This window comes from Scardinius erythrophthalmus, assembly GCF_964197995.2.
Source record: "Scardinius erythrophthalmus genome assembly, chromosome: 1".
Lineage (NCBI taxonomy): Eukaryota > Metazoa > Chordata > Actinopteri > Cypriniformes > Leuciscidae > Scardinius > Scardinius erythrophthalmus.
Genome location: NC_138221.1, coordinates 49,191,818 through 49,212,905, shown reverse-complemented (window position 1 = coordinate 49,212,905; position 21,088 = coordinate 49,191,818). Strand labels below are relative to the sequence as shown.

General features: G+C 38.4%; 1 protein-coding gene across 3 annotated transcripts; it reads right to left on the bottom strand.

Moving 5' to 3' along the window:
• Positions 1-20,863, bottom strand: rab40c (RAB40c, member RAS oncogene family). 3 transcript variants are annotated; one of them, XM_081383640.1, is made up of 7 exons: positions 20,717-20,863; positions 17,950-18,351; positions 8,693-8,753; positions 6,878-6,938; positions 6,498-6,575; positions 3,272-3,494; positions 1-2,068 (listed from the first exon to the last, which is right to left on the bottom strand). In XM_081383640.1, the coding sequence occupies exons 2-7, from the start codon at positions 18,089-18,091 to the stop codon at positions 1,794-1,796; spliced, it is 840 nt and encodes a 279-aa protein (XP_081239766.1). In that variant the 5' UTR covers positions 18,092-18,351; positions 20,717-20,863; the 3' UTR covers positions 1-1,793. The 3 variants fall into 3 exon arrangements, with proteins under 3 accessions (XP_081239766.1, XP_081239765.1, XP_081239764.1); XM_081383639.1 differs by lacking the exon at positions 20,717-20,863 and adding an exon at positions 18,855-19,368; XM_081383638.1 differs by lacking the exon at positions 20,717-20,863 and having other exon boundaries at positions 17,950-19,264.
• Positions 20,864-21,088: the final 225 nt, after the last annotated feature.

Here is a 21,088-nt window from a genome sequence, read left to right as displayed (position 1 = left end):
CACTTCTTTGTAGTATTTCTATTACCACAGCCTTTCGGGATTCAAAGATTAATGGGGGGAGGCCAATCACATTCTGTGGACCCTTTAGTATTTATGTCACCCAACAGATGGACACTACGCACAACTGCTCTAAACGCAAGACCAACACGCGCCAGGTTCATTCTATCAGCTATAGCGACTGCAAAAGGCCTGTAGCGAATAGCTTATAGGTCAAACACTGAGAGCTTGCAGCCCTCTAGAGGAAGTTTAGAGGCCTCCTGCTGGCAGCCTGTCGCTCAGCCCGGTTTAAACAGGCTTCATTGGGCAGGTCTGTCGCTGGAGGACGAGGCTCGTCCCTGAGATGAAGGGGGTGGAGGAGAAACGGAAAAGATGAGGAGCATCTATTATTCAGCAAACACGGCTCATCAGACGTGAAAGAAATGCACCGCTGCTTCTGACGTGATTCGACAACGCCAGGAAAAGCCAAAGGAAGTGTTGTAGATTCCACTTGTGACGTCACGATTTCATTTGTGCTTGGTATTTAGGAGCAAGCTTGAATGGGTTTATTATCCTTCATTCTGACATATATCTATAGAGAAACCATGCTGTATGTGCAGATTAAAAGGGCTTCGAGCAAAAGACCTGACTTTTGAACTCATGCGACAACACTGAAAACTGGTAGAACACATGGGATTTGAAATCATTGTGCATTTTTGCCAGACAAGTGAGAAAGTATAACGGGAAAGTACTGAAATGTGTGGCAAACGCAGGGTCACAGATGAGAAAATCAGGCAGTTGTGGTACTGTACTCTGGACATAAGGAGAGGTAATTACAGTATAATGTTAAAATATTGTAAATATGATGAATAATCCCACAAGACATGCAGGAAAAAGCAAATCAGAGGAGCTGACAAAAAAAAAAAAAAAACTCTTTGCCAATACTGTCCCCTGAGGAGAAATTTCCTGTTAATCCGTGTTTAAGGAGAAGACAGTTCTGACCTAAAGAGGAACATTTCATCAAACACCTTTTTTTCTGGATCTTCAAGGACTTTCCAGCGAACAGAAGGTGCATGAAAATGCTTGTGCCGTCTCTTTTAGCCGAGTGGTCCCACAGTCCACGTTCTGTTGTTAATTCACTCTGTTGATTGAGTCATTGTGCAAACGGCCGGTAAATTCAAAGACCACCAATTTGCAGTGCAAATCACATTTTTAATACATCAGTTCATATGCAAGCACTACAAGTCATTTCGCATCAGCCCTCTCATTATTGGAAAGCATGCAAGACCACGTGACCTTTTGAGGTACTTTGCAGGGAGAACAGACCCCCTGCACAGAGCCAAAAAGAGGAAAACCATATGCAAAGCACAGAGGATTATGAGTATGAGCAACCGAGAACTCAACCAAAGCGTAATAAGCCCATAAAACAACTTCAAAATGAGGCCTGTCAGCCACTGCAGGGTTTAAACTGCATGAATTCTCCAGCAGAGGGCGCTAGTGAAGAAGGAAACATGCTGTTGGCGATCACTGCATAAAAAATAAAAAATAAAATAAAAAAGTCTGATGAAGGACTCGTTTTTATTCAAGGTCTGTGGGTGAGAAATCAAATGTACTGCAGCAAGGTGAGGGGAATAATGTAGCCGTTTGTAGAGCCAGGAAGCGTTTGTTCACATCCTGCTCTCTCCACTTCGGGAGGTGCCACACCTCAGTTGCGTCATCAACCCAGCCCTGTGTCGGTCTCCTTGTGTGTTTGCCCGTGTGCACCTGAGTGTTATATAAGGGAAGGGAGGGGGCGGCCCCACCCCTATGCCCGGAGGCTAGGAGATCTTACAGTTGCTCCTGGTGCAGTTCTGTGGCGGACTCTGAGGCGGCCGGATGGATTTGGAGCGTTTGAGGCTGTTGCCTTTGCTGCCTCCGGCGGCGTTGGCCAGCGAGTAGGACCGACCGTGCATCATGACGGCGTTCATGCCGTTCGCCATGGAGAATGACTTCAAATGGCTCTTGATGGCTACTGGAAGCGGTAGCTTATCGATTAGGTGCACAGGGGTACAGGAAACAATGGCGCGGCAGCACAAGTCCTGCAGACTGAATACTGCAAAGACACAAGACAAAACGCACACACTTGAGTTACAAAACAAAGGCGATCAGGAGGTTGAGCGGTTACATAATCGAACCATAAAAACTAAACAAGCAAGCATGCGATACTCCAGGGATTCAATAGTAGCTGCCTTAATGCATCTGCATGCTGAGATCATTTTTTATTCTCTTTACAAAAGTAATGAGAACATTTTAAATGATTCAACATTCCCTCAGCAGATGTTAACACGCTGCATGCATTTATTTTTTCAGATAGAGTCCAATGCAAATGGTGAGACTCAAATGGGAAGCCTTTAAACCATATTAACTAACAGCTGTAACTCTTGAATAGTCCTGGTCATGCTACTGTTTATAGGGGGTTTATATCTGTAACTATAGTGAAAAAGCCTTTATGTATAATGCATTTTAAAGGTATTCATAATGTAATAAATAATTGTAACCAAAGTTAAAATGCATTATAATTTGCAGATTCCTTGTTACATCTGAAATGGTTGTTTGTCATGCGTTTTAAAGCATTATATGAGAAACATAAGTATTATAATCTATTACAGCTGTTTACACAATTATTCACGAGATCATATAAGCTTTAAGTAAAGTGTTATCCAAATAGGTTCATCAATCAAATCCAAATTAACCGACAGCGTTTTCTAAACCAACAGATGGATCTTTTATTTTATTTATAATATAATTTAATATAATTAGGCCTGCACGATATTGAAAAAAAAACTTGTTAAACAACAAATAACTTAACAGCTCCTGCATGAACAGTCAAGGAGAGTGTGTAAATGGCTGACATTTTGAGAGGCATGTTGAAAGCACTTCCCGTTCTCTGAAACGCAGGATGCTGCTTCTGCTAAACAGCTCATCTGGGGCACTGCGACGTCTCATGGGAAAATCCCACATAATAGTGGAAACAGACAGAGAAAGAAGTGCTTCACTGAGAGCCTTCTGCCTCCAATTACGCAGCTCTGGACGACATACAGTGTGGTTTTCTATGCTAATGGAAAGCTATGCTGATCGTGCCAGTCTTCCTGCATCGCCCAGAAGGTTCAAACCAAAGATTTCCACTGTATTAGTGGCATTATGGTCTAAAGTATCAGGAAGAATAGGCCTTTTTGTCACTTTTAATGGATTTTAAAGTGAGGAGGTGTTGCCGTATCGGTCTGTCACTAGTTGAATGCTCAGGAGAAAGACTCACCTCTGTTGGGCTTCCAGAACTTCTCCATGCCATGCCTCATGAGCACGATGCGTGAGAGCTCCGTGAACGACTCTATGACGTTGAAGTTACAGAGGGGACTCACTTCGAAAAACGTCATGCCGTTTTTTTCCGCGTACGCCCGTGCCTGTTCTGTGGGGACCTGTCGCTTGAAAGCCAGGTGCAGCCGGTTACCCACAAGGATACGGGGCACACCAGGTGCATGCTGAGGAAAGACAAAGAGACGAGAAAGTGGGTTACAAAAGGGGGATGGGAGGACCCGAGAGATACACGGTACTGTCAGACTGAGTGAATCTCAAACAGTGTCACAGCTGGCCTGTCTCATTTATTTATTCAATAAGGCCTGTCATATCTGTGCCCAGCTCTAGTCCACAGAGAAAAGAGCAATCTCAAGGAGCTGTACGGGGCAGCCGCAAGTGGATTCAAATCAAACCACAGTCAAGTCTCAAATCTAATTTCTCTGAATCCGAGTCAAGTCTTGAATCGTGCTCCAAAAAGATGCGAGTCAAGACCAAGTAGGGATGCCCAATATATCAGTACTGTATATAATATATATCAATGCTCTGCATACCCAAGCCATTCGTGGACTCGCTTAAATAACATTAATACTATAAATTACTATAAATTCACTTGTTTGATGTGTACCATAAACCTTACATGATAAAATACATATGTAACTCTCCAAACGACAGTAATTTTATTCAAATCTGCCCAGTTATGGCGGGTTTCGGGTAAGTGGATCGACAGCAGCTTTGGCACCTACGTTATGTATCGTCATCATTGTCCCGGGTTCTCATTGGTTTGCTGGCATATAAGGGGATTTATTGCGCATAACTGAAACTATCATAGCATTTCATTTTCTCCACAGGGAAATGTACTTTTAATGAAAACTTATAAACCATTAAACACAGCCCTACTGTAAGTAGACCAACTGCAACTAAACAAGGGTGTTAATTGATAGTTTACACGTTTGTTACGTATTTTCATTATACTTACATTTATTCTAATAATAGTTTACTTAAAATAAAAACACTTCTGGCATACATTTAAATTGATGCCTGTCATGGTGTTTCTTATTTTTCACAATACCCGGGTGACGTCACCGCTCACCACTGCCATACAGGTTACCATATCAGCCAATATTAGAGATTATTTACATTTTGAGTAACGCTCAATACTGAATATTTAATTGTGCATTCATTTACACTATTTTTACATTTAGATTATTTATAATAGTATATGTATATATATTTTTATAATATAATTAAATCTTACTGATAAATACATAGACAAATTAATAATTTACATTTTTATGAGCAATAAAAAAAAACTATAATATATACACTAGTTATAATAATATGGGAACATATCAACACTACTGTTTAAAAGTTTGGGGTCAGTGTTTAAAAAAAGAAAAGAAATTATTTTATTCAGCAAGGATGCATTAAATTGAGCAAAAGAGACCATACAAACATTTGTATCGTTACATAAGATTTCCATTTTAAATACATGCTGCCCTTTTCAACTTTCTATTCAAAGAACCTTAAAAAGAAAATTTATCACAGTTTCCAAAAAATAAAATAAAGCAGCACAACATCGATAATAATAATAATAATAATAAATGTTTCTTGAGCATCAAATAATCATATTAGAATAATTTCTGAAGGATCATGTGACAGTGAAGACTGGAGTAGTGATGCTAAAAATACAGCTTCACCATCACAGGAATAAATTACACTTTAAACTACATTCAGATAAACAATAAAGCTATTTTAAATTAAAATAATATTTCACAGCATTTCTGTTTTTATTTTTATTTTATTATTGTAATTTTGATCAAATAAATGCAGCCTTGGTGAGCATTATAAAATCTCACTGACCCCAAACTTTTGAACTGAAGTGTACGTTATTATATGTTTCTTAGCGGACTACTAAAACAGTTTCCTCCCTAAACTCATTTGATGCTTGCTGAGCAAATACCTGCACCATGCACCCTTTCAAAGCTCAGCAAGGTCAAAGCTCATTCTGTGTTGAAATGACTCACTATGAATCATCAGCTCAAGTCTGACTCAAATAACAGCAGCAAAGTCAAAGCAGAGCCTCAAGTATTCTAATATTTACCAAAGCAGGTCAAAAGTTCTCAAGTTTAAGTCTCCTGTTACAACTAATACAACCCTCTTTCTCTCCATTATATGTGCGGTTTGTGCAGCACAGATATGTTTCTGACATGTATCCACTTAATTAAACACAAGAACATACAACTCTCAAACGAGGAAGGAAGGAAGGAAGAGACTGTAACAGAGAAGCCTACGAGGAAGGGGGCTGCAGTAAGAGAGGACATCCTCTCTGGATATCAAGCACAGGGCCAGGAACAGGACGACGAAAGACAAAATAGCTATAATAAATGGAAGTAGGGCATACCGGAAGTAGTATATATGTATATGTGTATATGTGTATATATATATAAACGCGATTAAACGTGAGCCAAAAGGAAGAAACATTTATAATTCCCTGTGACAATGAGTGAGACGCGAGTGAAGATTTGCGAAAAGAAACAAGAGATTCCATGTCCAGTGGAATAACTAATAGAAAACTTATTCAGCATGAATCCAAATGTTTCCATGGCTGCATTGTAACATTGAATTGCTAACCTATTATTTCTTTTGTAAACTAAGTTTTATGCTTCACTCGTGTCATAATATTCACGTAAAACAAATCACATAGAAAGGTGTTTTGCGTCCCTGAGTAGCAGCCACCGCGGTGAAGTTGGAAGAAACTGGTGAAGTTTACCGGCAAATTCCTAAATGTAAGTTGCTGCAATCGGGGACGCCATTGTGGCTCTCTTTCGTACATCATCAATTACTTGCGTGCAAACGAAACACAATAAACGCTGTCATGTTATCTTGCTTTCAAGATGTCTGATGTTTGGGAATGCAATTGTGTGACTTTTGAAATGGCATGTGATGAGATTGATCCTCTGGTTAGTCCAGTTATCCAATCAAATCCTCTGTTGAGTTTGCAGTATCAAGCAGCATAACAGGCTGTTTTGTACAGCTAAAAATGACTAGAAGCGGATGACACCAGAAGCCAGACACGTAAGTTACAATAGCGTTCGCTCTGATGTTAAAAATAAGGTGGATAGCCTATAGACCTATGGGTATGATTGTGACCTCACTTCCTGTTATCATTCAGAGCAGCTTACTCTTACCTCATCAATCTCCCTGATCCAGCGGTCTATCCCGTCAAATGACCAGCGGTTGGTGATGTCATACACCAACAGGATCCCCTGTAGAGGCCAAACAAACAATGCATTGTTATCCGGTATCCTGTTCACGCAGTGAGGAGGGACGTTAACAGACTAACAGGACATGAACTGTGCTCGGCTAAAGCGTTTCAACACGCTCTAAGCCCACTAGTGAGAAATGTTCTTGTTCACTTCAAACTTTTGAACTCACCATAAACATACTGGTCCTTGTTGATTATGTAAACTTGTTTACAGTAAGTGAATGTGTATGCCCTTTTTTGCCTTTGGCTGAGCACTTAGTACAACATCAGTCCTCTGACCAAGAACATTAAGTGACACTTTACCTGCGCTCCCCTGGAGTACGACCTGAAAATGGTGCAGAACCTGCCTTGTCCCGAGGTGTCCCTAGAAGCAAACAGAGACAAGTCAGGACAAAAAAGACTGTGAATACCTTGTCAGTTAAGCTTGCCACATCAAAACACTTCAAATTTCAAAACGAGGCATCATAAGCACATTTCTGATGCGAAAGCTGTCCCAAAAGGTAGGCAGAAAAATGGTCCTGCCTTTTAAGTTACCCTCTTTTGGCCACAATCAAATTCTTAGCATAGACAGCAATGGCAGAATGCACTGTGACAAGCTCTTTGAAAAATACACCCAATATGGCAGATGAACGAGAGAATCACAATTAAAAATACAGTTATTTGCGTGCTATGCATTTGCTATGCTTTTTAGAGAATAGCACTGCTGCTAACTTAACAACATGCTAATATTAAACTAAAGTCTCCATGCTTCACATAAGGAGCACTACTATTTGTGTGGCCCTCAGAGTTAATGCCTATGAAAAGCGTTCCAAATCTGTCACTTAAGACGTTCTATTTCAGTTAGGATGCTCCCTTAAAAGGCATCTGCCTATGTAGGCAGTAAATAGAAAGGCAGCTCACTTCATTTTGGAACAAAGCTATCAATTTGAAATCGACACTGTTTTGGACGCTGCACTGAGTTTAGAGTTAACCCAAAATACAAGATGACTCAGGCGTTTGTGTTGGCGTCACAGCCTAGAAAAACGAGTTTTCCACTGTGGCACGTCCGCACCCAAATAACCTTTCCAGCGACATGCACTCTGTGAGAACATTCTCACGCAGTGAGAACTGTTCGTAATTGGCTGGAAAGTGTTAAATATATTGCCTTTTTGAAGTGGTGGGACTGAACCCACTCTTGAAAATGCTGTTTAGTGCTGCACTTCCACAGTCATATTAGAGAGCACATCAGATTTACCTGGGAGCTCTGAAAAGTGCGTTAGCAAAGATAGATGTAGGGCGAGATGAAAGCCCTGAGGACAGACTCTATGAGAAGGAATATGCAGTAAGAAGCCCAATTACTATAAAGCATTACATTATATAACCCAGCACATTACAGCACACCATGGGAAAACCCTCAAGGGCTTTGAGAATTGCTCCTCGGGCACTTACTACACTCTGTGTTAACGCTAATGAGCTTGTTGTTTGTCTTCGTAATGTGTAATTCTGCTGTCTTACAATCCAATGCCTTCCTGATTAGGAAACTTTTCTGTCTCTCTGGGGTAGTGGCTAAATGCTTCTATGGATGTTTAACAGCGACTTCTCAGCCTCTCAGTTAATGGAACTTTCTCTTATTTATGATTTATGAGCTCTTGCAATTATGTTTTTTTATGTATATACACACACATACATACCTGTCAAAAATTTGCAAACATAACATTTTTAGGTAGTCTCATATGTTCAGTGAAACAGTAAAAACAGTAATATTGTGAAATATTATTACCATTTAAAATAACTTTTCTATTTTAATATACTTAAAATTAATTTATTTTATTCCTGTGATGTCAAAGCTGAATTTTCAGCATCATTACTTCAGTCTCATCTTTCCTGCTGAACGGGAAATAACCCAACACTCGTATCAGTAAGGTTGATGAACATGATGGGCAGTGATTTATCATTTTGCAAATCTGTCTCAGTGCTTTTTTTTTTCCAGTGCAATGTGAAGGAAGGCCTGCTGTCTGTGGACTGAAGCCCAACTATAACACACTGACTCTTAACTTAAAGACTGCATTTGCTTTTAGCAGGTGATGCATCATTCTGTCATGAGGGGAACAAGACAGACAAGAGTTGTGATCCACTTACCAAAGCTCTAGTTTCACTCTCCGCCCGTCCAACAGGATTGTGGTGGTCTTGTAGTCGATTCCTGCAGAATGAGAGACAGAGAACACTTAGATAAGACCCTTACTCGTGTATGGTTGTCTACTGAAAAGAAAATAAGTCTAGAGAGGATCGGGAACTCGAAAAGCTTCAGGCGTCATGGTGATTGCATTTGGTGTACTACCTAATTTAATTCCCAGGCAATTCTTTCTTTCATTAGAAGGCAGTAAAGCTGAGATGACCATCTTGATAGTGACTGCGCACATTCAATGGAGAGCCTGACAGCTGCAACCAATCTGTTACTTAATGCTACCATAGCAGAAATGTGACCAGGACGCTTCCCGTAAGGCGATTATCTTGACAGCTTATCTACATTTATCATTCATAAAATGAAAATATGAACACAGTACGGGCTCCATTGACTGAATGGCAATTTTTGGTCGCTTCACAACACGTCAGCATTCAAACCTGTTTTGCATTTTAATAGACAGCTCTCTCTAACAAAGGCTCACTGCGTCTCTTTCCAAACAGGCCAGTGTGTGTAATATTCACCATGCCAAAAGCGCTGGTCTCAGTGAATCATCTTTTTGTCCACTTGAAAAATCGGTTTATCCGTAATGCTGACAACACGGACATGGACTACACCTGCCTGGAGTAGCCCGGGAGAGTTTATGAGAGTGGTTTTGGCCATTGCTTCCTCAGGAACATCAGTTCTAGAAATTAAATCAACTTTGTTCCTCTCTGATTAGTGGAAAAAACAAAGTCACACCCTTCTGTAGTCTATTCCACTTTGATACCAGCCGTTTACTTCCTGCAAATACACACAGCAGAGTAGGGCTGCATGATTGAGGGGAAAAAACTAATTGCAATATTTCTGATAAAAATTGTAATTACAATCTAAACATTTTCTTTTATCTCCAGCTTAGCTGTGCTTGTTTGTAGGGCTGGCCAAAACTTCTGTCATTACATATGCTAAATCCTACACTGCAGTACTACAAAATAAAAAGAATAATAATAATAATGTAGTACAATAAAATTGCTATTATTATCATTAAATTAAAATGTATTGTATTTTTTGTTTTACAGGACATCTTTAAAATAATAATACTAATATTTACGGCTGGTTCTGTGCCCATAGGCTTCGTCTGTCCTCCATTATTAAACCTCTACAAGAGAATGTAACAAGAGGGAAATGACTCGCACTTAAAAGGAACCACTAGGGCTGATTTCCTGCTGCTCTCCATCCTGCAAAAAGCTTTGCTCTTAAGCAGGGCAGCACATCAAGCCAAAGGCGTATCACACTTCCTTCCTCTAGTATCCCTCCTCCTTCGTTCTGGGTAATTTTATGGGCAGATGGCTCAGCAACGCGGCCTGACAAGGGCAGTACAGTGTAATTATCATCTCAGGTTCCAGCTCCGGGCCGCAGGCCAAGACTTCCCAGCCCGAAGCAGCTAGTTTTGACGAAGAGCCTGGAAGTGAAAGCTCCAGCAGGACTTGAGGACACCTGAGAGGGATTGAGTGGACAGTGACACATGCGGGCATGTTTAATTCAATTTAAACAGCCTATTATCAATGGGTGGTGGAAAACAAAATTGCTTACAACTGGAGAATGTAGAAGCGTTGGATTTCTTCAACGCAAGAGGCCTTTGCTTTTAGAGCATGTCTTTGTGTCTCATTGTTGTGCTTGCTCATAACACATTCAGATAGTCTGAATTGCAACGTGCCCAGCTACGCTCAGGAGCCAGAACTGGGTGCGTGTGAGTTTGAAAGTAATCTCAAAGACTGCGAGCGCATAAGAGTAATGAAACTAACATGCCTGAGGCTGAGAAAGGTAGAAAAGCTGGTTTCACTGAGACCCAGCACTTCAACAGTAGCACAGAACATCTGATCATAACTTTATCATCCATCAGAAGAAATGCAGATACTCTCTTTTTACTAAAACTTGAACAAAAGCAGTTTTATAATGATGTTTTTAAAGGTTTGCTCCAAAACAACATATTCAGAATAACTGAGGTTTAGCTGCAAGTCTGACTTCAGGCCTCAATTTGGTAAAAGAACTAATGAAAACTGACTAACAATATGATGGGAGGGATAGCAGTGATTCTGTACCAGGACTGGGGAAATGCTACATATTTTCAAAATGGACAACTAATTCGTCTTAAAGGGATAGTTCAACCATAAATGAAAATTATGTAATTATGTTTGCCGTTCCAAACCGTATTGACTTTCTTCTATGGAACACAAAATAAGATATTTTGAAGAATGTTGGCAACCAAACACTTTTGGTTCCCACAGACTTCCAATGTCTTCAAATGTCACATTTGGCGGTGTTATGAAACTCTGCCCCCACATACTGACGTAGATTTGTGGGGGAGTGTTTGAACGAAGCATTTTAAGCATTTAACTTTTACAAAGAATATCTCTTTGCGTTTAAGACTTTGAGCTTTGTAATTCTGCAGATCTTATACATGCACAAACAACTACATAACACACTAAAGAAAAAGGAAAAAAAGAAATCTCAATATCATATGTCCCCTTTAAGCATAGAGAACGGTTTGGCCTGACAGTGGAAAAGCGTCCAAAGATTTCTATTAATAAATGCTGTTTTTGCACTTTCTTTTCATCAGAGAATGCTGGAAAAAAATGTATCACAGTTTCCACAAATATGAAGCAGCACCGATAATAATAAGAAATGTTTCTTGAGCATTCAATCAGCATATTAGACTAATTTCTGAATGATCATGTGACACTGAAGACTGGAGTAATGATGCTGAAAATTCAGCTTTGCATCACAGCAATAAATTATATTTTTAAATCTATGAAAATATAAAAATTACAATCCCACTATTTTTACCACATTTTTGATCAAATAAATGCAGCCATGGTAAGCAAAAGATATTTCTGTCAAAAACATAAAAAAAATATATCATACCAAGCCCAAATGTGTGAATGGTAATGTGCTTTAGATGGGTTCTTGTGTTCATAAACAGTTAGGCGAAGAGCAACAAAATGGAATCAAATTGGTCTCTCTCGAGATGCATTTTTAAAAGTTGTTCTATTTATAACTTGACAGGCCGTCTTAAAAAACACTGGCGGAGCTTTAAAGGGGATAAATTCAAAGATGCAAGTTTCTGAGGGTCTTAGCTTACCAACTGTCAAACAACTAAATTATACTGCCAGCATACTAAAGCACAGCCACTAAACACAAGTTTTGTACTCAAGAAAAAGATAAAATAGACAAATCTCACTAATCAGCTAGTTGGTTGTTGGTAGTCGACCACAGTGACCCGTCCTTAATACTGGACACCAAGTGGCAACCGAAAACCAAAAATGATCATGAACTGCAAAAGTCCAATAATATACTAAATTATTAACTTTGATGAAATTCAACAGTTTTATGGTCTTAATACACCAAACAAAGCAGAAAAGATTATGGGAAATAATATACATCCTTTTCTTCTTTTAAAGAGCAATATGTCCATTTATTAGCCTATGCTATCCTAAAAACACACAATTAGGCTACATAGTTTGTTGCATTTTACAATTATTTTATTTGCATGATGCATCGCTGTTTCCTCACTGTCCGCGCGTGATGGATGTTTGTCGAGCCACGGCATGGTCAGTCTCGTTCTTTATTTTTTGGGGGGAATTTCTGTATATTACACAATTACAGTGGTTAAATGTCACAATAACATATAGTACATATAGGACATATAGTATATGTACTGATCCAGCCAAATATATAGCCTCAAACAATCCTTTTTCTGCTGAGGAGACTCCAAGGACTATTTCTCTTCTTTTTTATATTGAAAGTAAATTTAAAAATTGTTTTTTTTACTGGGTATATTGGATGTTTACATATTAGTTTATTTTGAGTAATGGCCATTATGTATGCATCTCCCCCTTTGTGTTCATTCGTGCTGCCCACCAATGTATAAATTCACTAGCTGTGTATGTAATTTGTAGTTGTGTTCAGTGACATGGTTCTGTAGTCTCAAGACTTCTGTGTGCAATGACCTATCTTTATTGTATATGTTTCTTTCTTTCTTTATTTATTTATTTATTTACTTGTTTTTCTATTATTCCTTTTTTATTTTTTTTACTTTAGTTTTCTTCAATTAGCTTGCCATTGTTTTGCTTTTTGAGCCCTGAGTGTTTGCAGTAACCTGCTGCCTTAGTGTTCTTTGTCCCTTCACTGGTCACATCTATAACACCGTGACCCAATTGAAACAGAACAGAAAGAAAATGAAAAGTACTTTTTAATGGAGAAAAACACTTGGTGTCATGGTTATATTGCAATCGCTGTGCTTGTCTGAGCCAAATCCATCAATCACTAGAAGGCCAACCAAGATGTCTGCATCTGCAACTTTAGACTCTAAATATTTACAGATGTCCACTCAAAGCCAGCGCAAAGACGAATCAATGAGAGTAAACACCACAGGACCAATTTATAAGAATACAGACTGCAAAATTTAAAACCAACAGCATAAGGCGGTTTAACAAGGCTCCTCTGAACTCATGAAATTTTTTATTTGTCATTTAGCAAAAGCACTGTAAAAAGTAGGTGGCTGCAGAGGAGCACTTGTTGACTTATTTCCACTCCCTAATATATAGCCTATATTAGTTTTTTTCTCTCTCACTCGTTTTGCTTTTGAATTAATATTAAGACGAATAAATTATGAATGATAATAATTCAAGTTAATTTTATCTACACTTCAACTCAAGCTCAGTGCTTTATTGTCAGCTGCCCAGTGCTACCAAATGCTTTCTGTAGAACTTAGTGGCTCCAGTGCTGCTGCCCTCAAATGTTAGTCTGGAGCCCTGGGAACTTAAAATAAAAGTCTATTTATTACCAAGACATTCGTCAGTAATACAGTCAAAATGGGGGAAAATATGAATAACTGCATTCCAGGTTGATTTAAGGTGTGCCCCTAAATTTTCTGATTGTGCTCCTAAAAATTTTCAGTAAGGGGCTATAGTGTTCCTATTAGTAAAAAAAGTTAGTCTGGAGCCCTGCCTTATAGTGTTTGAGCTTATGACCTTTCGGTAACCAGCCTAGATCATTAACACCAGGTCTACACCACCCTCATGTCCTCCTAAAAACATCTAAAATTAGTTTTATACTAGTGGTCGACAGATATTGGTTTATTTGATGGCCAATGCTAATACACACACACACACACACACACACACACACACACACACACACACACACACACACACACACACACACACACACACACACACACACACACACACACACACACACACACACACACACACACACACACACACACACACACACACACACACACACACACACACAGTATATATAGACTTTTTATTTATTTAAATTACTATTAAATAAATTAGAAATAAATAATTTGATGAATTAAAAAGAAATCTCTAAATTAAACACTTACTTTTAGACGGCAACTTCTTGATTCTGTAATTTTATTACAGTATTTTCACAAATAAAGAAATTGTTTGGAAAAATATGAGTAAAAAGGAAGTAAACACTGTAACCAACAGGGCACTCAATCTGGTAAGGTTGTGCTCACTGGGAATCATGTGGGGTTTTTTTTTTTCTCAAATAAAGACAAGGTAACAAATTTTACATTCAGCACAGTGAAAATTACATGAATATGACATATAATATAGTGCAGCATAGTTTGAAATCAAGGGTTTAAAGTTTATCGTTTATCGTGCGTCTCCAGTGAAGCTGAACTGACCGCCTCGCTCAGAGTAACACATTCATGATTCATGCAGGCTACAAATGCGCACTTTGAATCTGAACAACTGGATTCGACCAAGTCTGCAAGGTTTGTGAAATTAAATGTTCATTTTATATTCAAAGATTTGTTTAAATTATATAAATGCATACATGCTGAATGCTGACGGTAAATCAGAAAGTATTATAGTGTTTACCTTTCTGTTACTAATAATATAAAAGCAAACACTTTAACACTTTTTTGCCTAGAGTTTATTTTCTTTGTTTAACAGTTTTATCTAGTAATGTAGCCTATTAAGCAAAACAGAGGTCATAAATAATGAAGACATAGAAAGAGAGCGCTGGCTCAGGCGATGCCGTTCTCAGAGCCATCAAAATAAAAGTCCCGCTTCCAACACGTCAGCCAAACAGAAAAACTTAAAGGATTAGTTCACTTTTAAAAAAACTTTTGCTGATAATTTACTCACCCCCATGTCATCCAAGATGTCCATGTCTGTCTTTCTTCAGTCGAAAAGAAATTAAGGTTTTTCATGAAAACATTCCAGGATTTTTTTCCATATAATGGACTTCAATGGGACCCAAACGGCTCAAGGTCCAAATGAAAGTTTCAGTGCAGCTTCAAAGGGCTTTAAACTATACCAGACGATGAATAAGAGTCTTATCGAGCGAAACGATCGGTCATTTTAAAAATAAATAGGCTAAAAATGTTTAAGTTTTATAAGCACAAATGCTCGCCTTGCTCTGTTCTGTGATACGCGTTCGTGACGTCACGTAATACGCAATTACGTTGAAAAGGTCACGTTTGACGTGTTTACAAATGTGGGGAAGGAGGACCATATACACATATTCAAATGTCTTTGTGTCAGTTTATCGTTTAAAATGCCCATTTCGTGTGCGTATCCTGGGTGTTTTAATATTAAAAAGCCTAAAAGAAAATTTCAAGTGGACCTTTTCAACGTGATTGCGCATTACATGACGTCACGAACGCGCATCACAGAACAGAGCAAGGCGAGCATTTGTGCTTATAAAACTTAAACATTTTTAGCCTATTTATTTTTTAAATGACCGATCGTTTCGCTCGATAAGACTCTTATTTATCGTCTGGTATCGTTTAAAGCCCTTTGAAGCTGCACTGAAACTGTCATTTGGACCTTGAACCGTTTGGGGCCCATTGAAGTCCATTATATGGAAAAAAAATCCTGGAATGTTTTCATGAAAAACCTTAATTTCTTTTCGACTGAAGAAAGACAGACATGGACATCTTGGATGACATGGGGGTGAGTAAATTATCAGCAAAAGTTTTTTTAAAAGTGAACTAATCCTTTAAGTAAAATATCGGCCGATATGTTGGCATGGCAATATATCGGTCGACCACTTTATATAATGAGATAAAGTTTTTAAACCATAAAAGGAACCATTCTTGGCTTTAATACTTCACCTTGCTCACAGCCAGTACCTCCAGATACCCTATGTATAATTCATTAAAAAAGCCTTTCAACATTAAAACAATATAAGCACATCAGGATGGCATCTCTCTCAGGGATGTATACAAGCCTGCAGCGCTGAATGCACGGACTGCTCGTGGAGACATCTGTGTTGATTTTGAGTGATTGTGAAGGCAACTCTTTTGAAGCTGGACCAGCAAGCTCCCCAAGAACACTTCAGAAAACAGCCATCACTGTGAGATCTCTCACAACCATAGAACACACTGTTCCCTAATAGATTCAAGCAACAAGATAAGCAGCAGCCCGTATGTATAAAAATGGGATGGAACAATAGCGACCCAGCTCACATGAGGCTCATTTGGTTATGAAAGGCATATCATTCTATAATTGGTGTATCACCTCACTGGCTTCAGCCTAATGATGGAGCGTGGATGATCTAATCTCATCACAGCCCACGGAGAACCATTAAATAAATCAAATAAAAAGAGCTTGTGTTTAAAACTGGTCTTGATGGTGTGCTGTACTGACCTGTTCAACGAAAACAGACACTTCCAACCTCTTAGTCATGTTTACTTGTGTGTGTTTTGTATCCTGAGGGAAATCTCTGTGCTGGAACACTCCCCGAAAACATCTAGTACAATCTTAACTAATAAAAAAAAAAAGAGTTCAACCAATACTGATTTTTTGACCAATACTTTTGCTAGTATCTCAAAATTACAGATAATGGGTGTATGACCAATATTCATTCCACACTTTGTAAGTTAAACTTATTTATTCCACAGAAAAATGACACCATTTGAGAGAATAGCACCCGACGTCAACCCTCAGCAGTCAGTATCTGTATTTTTGGATAATTATTCAACTCTTTAAATAGCAGTCATTCATTGTGAAAAATGTGCTGATTAGACATAGCCATAAAAATAAAGAAGAGAAAATAAACTTGCAACTACTAAGATCAAAAATAACTTTGCATAAATAGCAGAATATGATAAATATTACTTAAAATGAATATTACTTCATTATTAACGAGTAAAATATTTAGAATACACATTGGGTGTTGTTTTTCCTCATGATTATTATTATTGTGACAAAATAAAACAATAAATTCAAATTGGTTCTGCCGGTTATCAGGTACTTGTCGGTCATAGAAAAGCAATATGGGTTGATCTCTACTCATTATCCATATCCAATAAGCAATGTGTAGAACTGATTTAAATTATTGTTTTATTAATACTTTTAACACAATGATAACTAAATAATTATTATACTACAACAATAACACATACCGGTATGCATAATTCATATTTTATTCATATTATTATATTATGCAAAGTTGATCTGCGATCTAGAGGGTCACAAATGTATTTTTTGTCATCGTTTAAGCTACGTCTAATAGCTAGGCTACACATTTCTTATTTGAAAATAAATGGCTACTTTTTTAAAAGTTCATGGTGCCATTTATCCATCGAAATGCAAAAGAACCAACACACCCGCTCCTAAAGAAGATTAATAAATAGCAAAGTTTCAGCTTTTTATATTTTTATCAACAACTGTTATAGCCATACCATGAACAATCACACAGTCAATCAGTAAATCAACCAATCATCTAATAAACGTGTCATTTATCCATCAAACAATAACCAATTAAACTGAGAAGTGTGAATATTGGTTAACAATACTGTATAAAAACGATTATCGGACCTCCACTAAAAAACATGAAGTGTATGTTATACAGCTACTGAGCAGAAAATGTGCAGCTTTTATATAACAATCTGATTGAGCAAATGTGAGAACAATCATCCAATAAAACAGAGTAATAAACTTTTATCAATCACATGCGTTTCCGCCTCCTGTAAGTCAATGACACTGCAATATGGCACCCACAGAATGACTCACCAAAAACACAACAATAATATTGACCCTGTTACTTGGTAAACCTGTTAATACAACTATTCTCTGAATGGCTCACAGCGAGTGAAAGCCTTGATCCGAGATCATTCTGGCTGAAGGATGTGTTACTCGCATTCTGCGTGAAGAAGATGTGTGGGATGTGTTGACTAACTCACCACTGCTGTAGGCATATGGAGACTCAGCAGATCCATCTTGAAGGCTGTCCAGGATCTCTCCTTTTCCCACATCGCTGTCTCCCACCAGGAGGAACTTGAGCAGGTAGTCGTAGCTCTTCACAGGGCTGCCCTGGGTGCCCATGGTTGCTCACATCAGAGCCAGACTGAGAGCAAAGGATAGGAGACAACTGTGTGTGTCCCTCTCTGATGTCAAAGATGGGCCCTGAATCCTCCAGAGCTTTGGGGGTCTGAGTCTCTTGTGTCAGGTCTATCTTTAAATGGGTGTCTGGCCAAATCAGCAGACAGGCCGAATCAAACCATTTCCCACCCGTCCAGTCCAGACCCGGAAATGATTTAAAGTGTACAGACTTTAAAATGTCCAGCCGTATTCACTCGTCCAGTCTAAATATTGTAAAATAATATGGATCATCAGTGCATGCATACTTTATGGGCTGGCAAACTGAACAACTAGGTTGTTTACATTTCTTCCGAGACGCTCAAATCATCGTTACTGGCAAGAAATTAAAATAATACGCGTATAAGCCTCAAAACAATTTACCAAAACATCAATTTTATCATGGCAAATTATTGCTATCATAGAAAAGCAATGGAGCTATCAAGCTAGTGCATTGTTAGCATGCGCCTGCCAAGCTGTCAATACAAAGAAATAATCTCATCACAATTGTATCTAATAATCACATGCACGGCTATGACAATATTAACAATAAGAATGTATATTTGTTATCGTAAAACTAATTAAAATACATTAAAGACGAGCCGTTGTTCAGATGGAGTAACTGTTAACGCAGCATCGGCTAACGCTAGCAGTACTAGCTATGAGCCTAGCGCGTCAAAAACAAGTGCACATTGATTGTATATCATAATTAAGGGAATAAACTTCTCACAATCACAATATATTCCTGCTGCAATTTGATGTTAGAAAACCTTCAGCCTGACAAAAGGAAGAAGGATATCCACATTCGCGCTCCAGTTAGCTTGAGCAGCCGATGCTAGCGCGTCTGGCAGAAATCATGGCTCCATTTCTGTTTTTCTCTGAATAACAAAGATTCATGTGAGATCGCGCTGCTCGTCTCGGGACCTCTGCGCGTTATCAGGCGGTTCTGGGGCGAGGCACGGTAAGTGAGGGATTAAACAATAATCCGACCGACCCGCAGGTTATTACTGCTTGTGCTGTAAATGCTCTCGGATATCCAAATATGTCCCATGTTCTCTCACACAGGAGGAGAGATCACACACACTGTCACGCTGAGCTTTCACCTCTGCGTACTACTGCGCTCTGACTGACTGTACCTCCCCCTACACACACACACACACACACACACACACTCACACACACACACACACACACACACACACACACACACACACACACACACACACACACACACACACACACACACACACACACACACACAATATTTTGATATAAAATTAATAAAAAATAATAATAAATACGATTATTTGAAATATTTTGATATAAAATGAATAAAAATAAATTATTTTAAAAATACCTTCATGGTTTGGAAGATAAATAGATAGATAGATAGATAGATAGATAGATAGATAGATAGATAGATAGATAGATAGATAGATAGATAGATAGATAGATAGATAGATAGATAGATAGATAGATAGATAGATAGATAGATAGATAGATAGATAGATAGATAGATACAGGGGTGCCGCCAGAAATTCTGGGCCCTATGGAAACCACAATTTCTGGGCCCCCTACATTTTTTTACAGATAAAATTTAACCCAATAAACATGCCCTGTATACTTTAAAAAAGATACTTAGCACATTGCGTAGTTAAAATGTCTAAAGATGAGTACAAAGCCTACAAAAACAAGAAAAAATTAATTGTATTTATACAAATTTGACTTATAACTCAAACACACGTAATAACCATATTATTTCTATTGGCCTATTTAGTTTTCATAATATAAAATATTAAAATATCTATTTTGTTAACTCCTTATAGCCAATGGTTACTACAGACACATGTTTTATTCGGTTTTTTTATATTATTTTTTTTCTGGGGCATTTTATTCATATTAAGAACGTCAAGTTTGACAATCGATCGTAGCAGCAGCACTGTCACTTCACAGAACACACGGCAAACTGATTTTGTGATTTTTGAAGCGTATACTTTTTGTTTTGTAAAGTTATCATCATGTGGCGAACACAGTAGATAAGACGAGTTGAGAGGCTTCAATCTTCGCGAAGTTTCGCGCTCAGGGCAGGCTCACCTTGTTCGGCTGAAGGTCCTTGCACACTGAATCCGAAATTTTCGCATGCGTTTTTTCGTATCCGTCATTCTGTGGCTCTAAACTGTCAAAACACCATTCAAACCCTTGTTACGGATGCGAAAAACGCAGAAAATCGAACCCGATCCGATTTTTTTTTTTTTTTTTTTTTTTTTGACGGACGAAAGTTTCGGAGGCAGTGTGCAAGTGTGATTGACATAACGTGAGGTTGTATTTATTTTTTAACGCGCTAAAATATCGGACGCGAATTTGAGAAGGAGAAGGAGGACGTGGGTGTGCAGCAGCCGCTGAATCTGGGTAGAGCTATTTTTTACAGTCTATGGTGTAGAGACATGATAACCCAGAGATGTTATTATTGTTGGATGTAGGCTAAATCATAATTCAGTAATTATTTTACTAAGCTAGCTAGATAAAAGCAGGTCATGTAGCAACAAAAATAAGTAACTGAAAATTTTGGAATACAGGAATAGGGCAAGCTACCTTTCTTTTTGAAAAACTGTGTGACATAGGCTACTGTCGACTTCGGCGTTCTCTGTCTTCTCTTTCCTTTCCTTTTTTGATGGCCTTACTTTTGATGTGACATGCCTGCGTGTGTCGCTGTCTGCGCTGCATCATAGCAAGTGCAATAAGCAAGAGACGCTACACTAGCGATCGTAGCTCGGACAGCGCAGGTGGAATGAACCATTGTAAGGGGGAGGGGTGTGACTGAAACAGTAAATACATTATTTGTTTTTTAAATATTAAATCTATGGTCAAAACGGACAAAATACACATTTAGTGCATGAGGGGCCTAGCACATTTAATGTATGTATAAAAAAGAGAAAAGAAATAAGAAAAGAAAAAGGGGGTCTG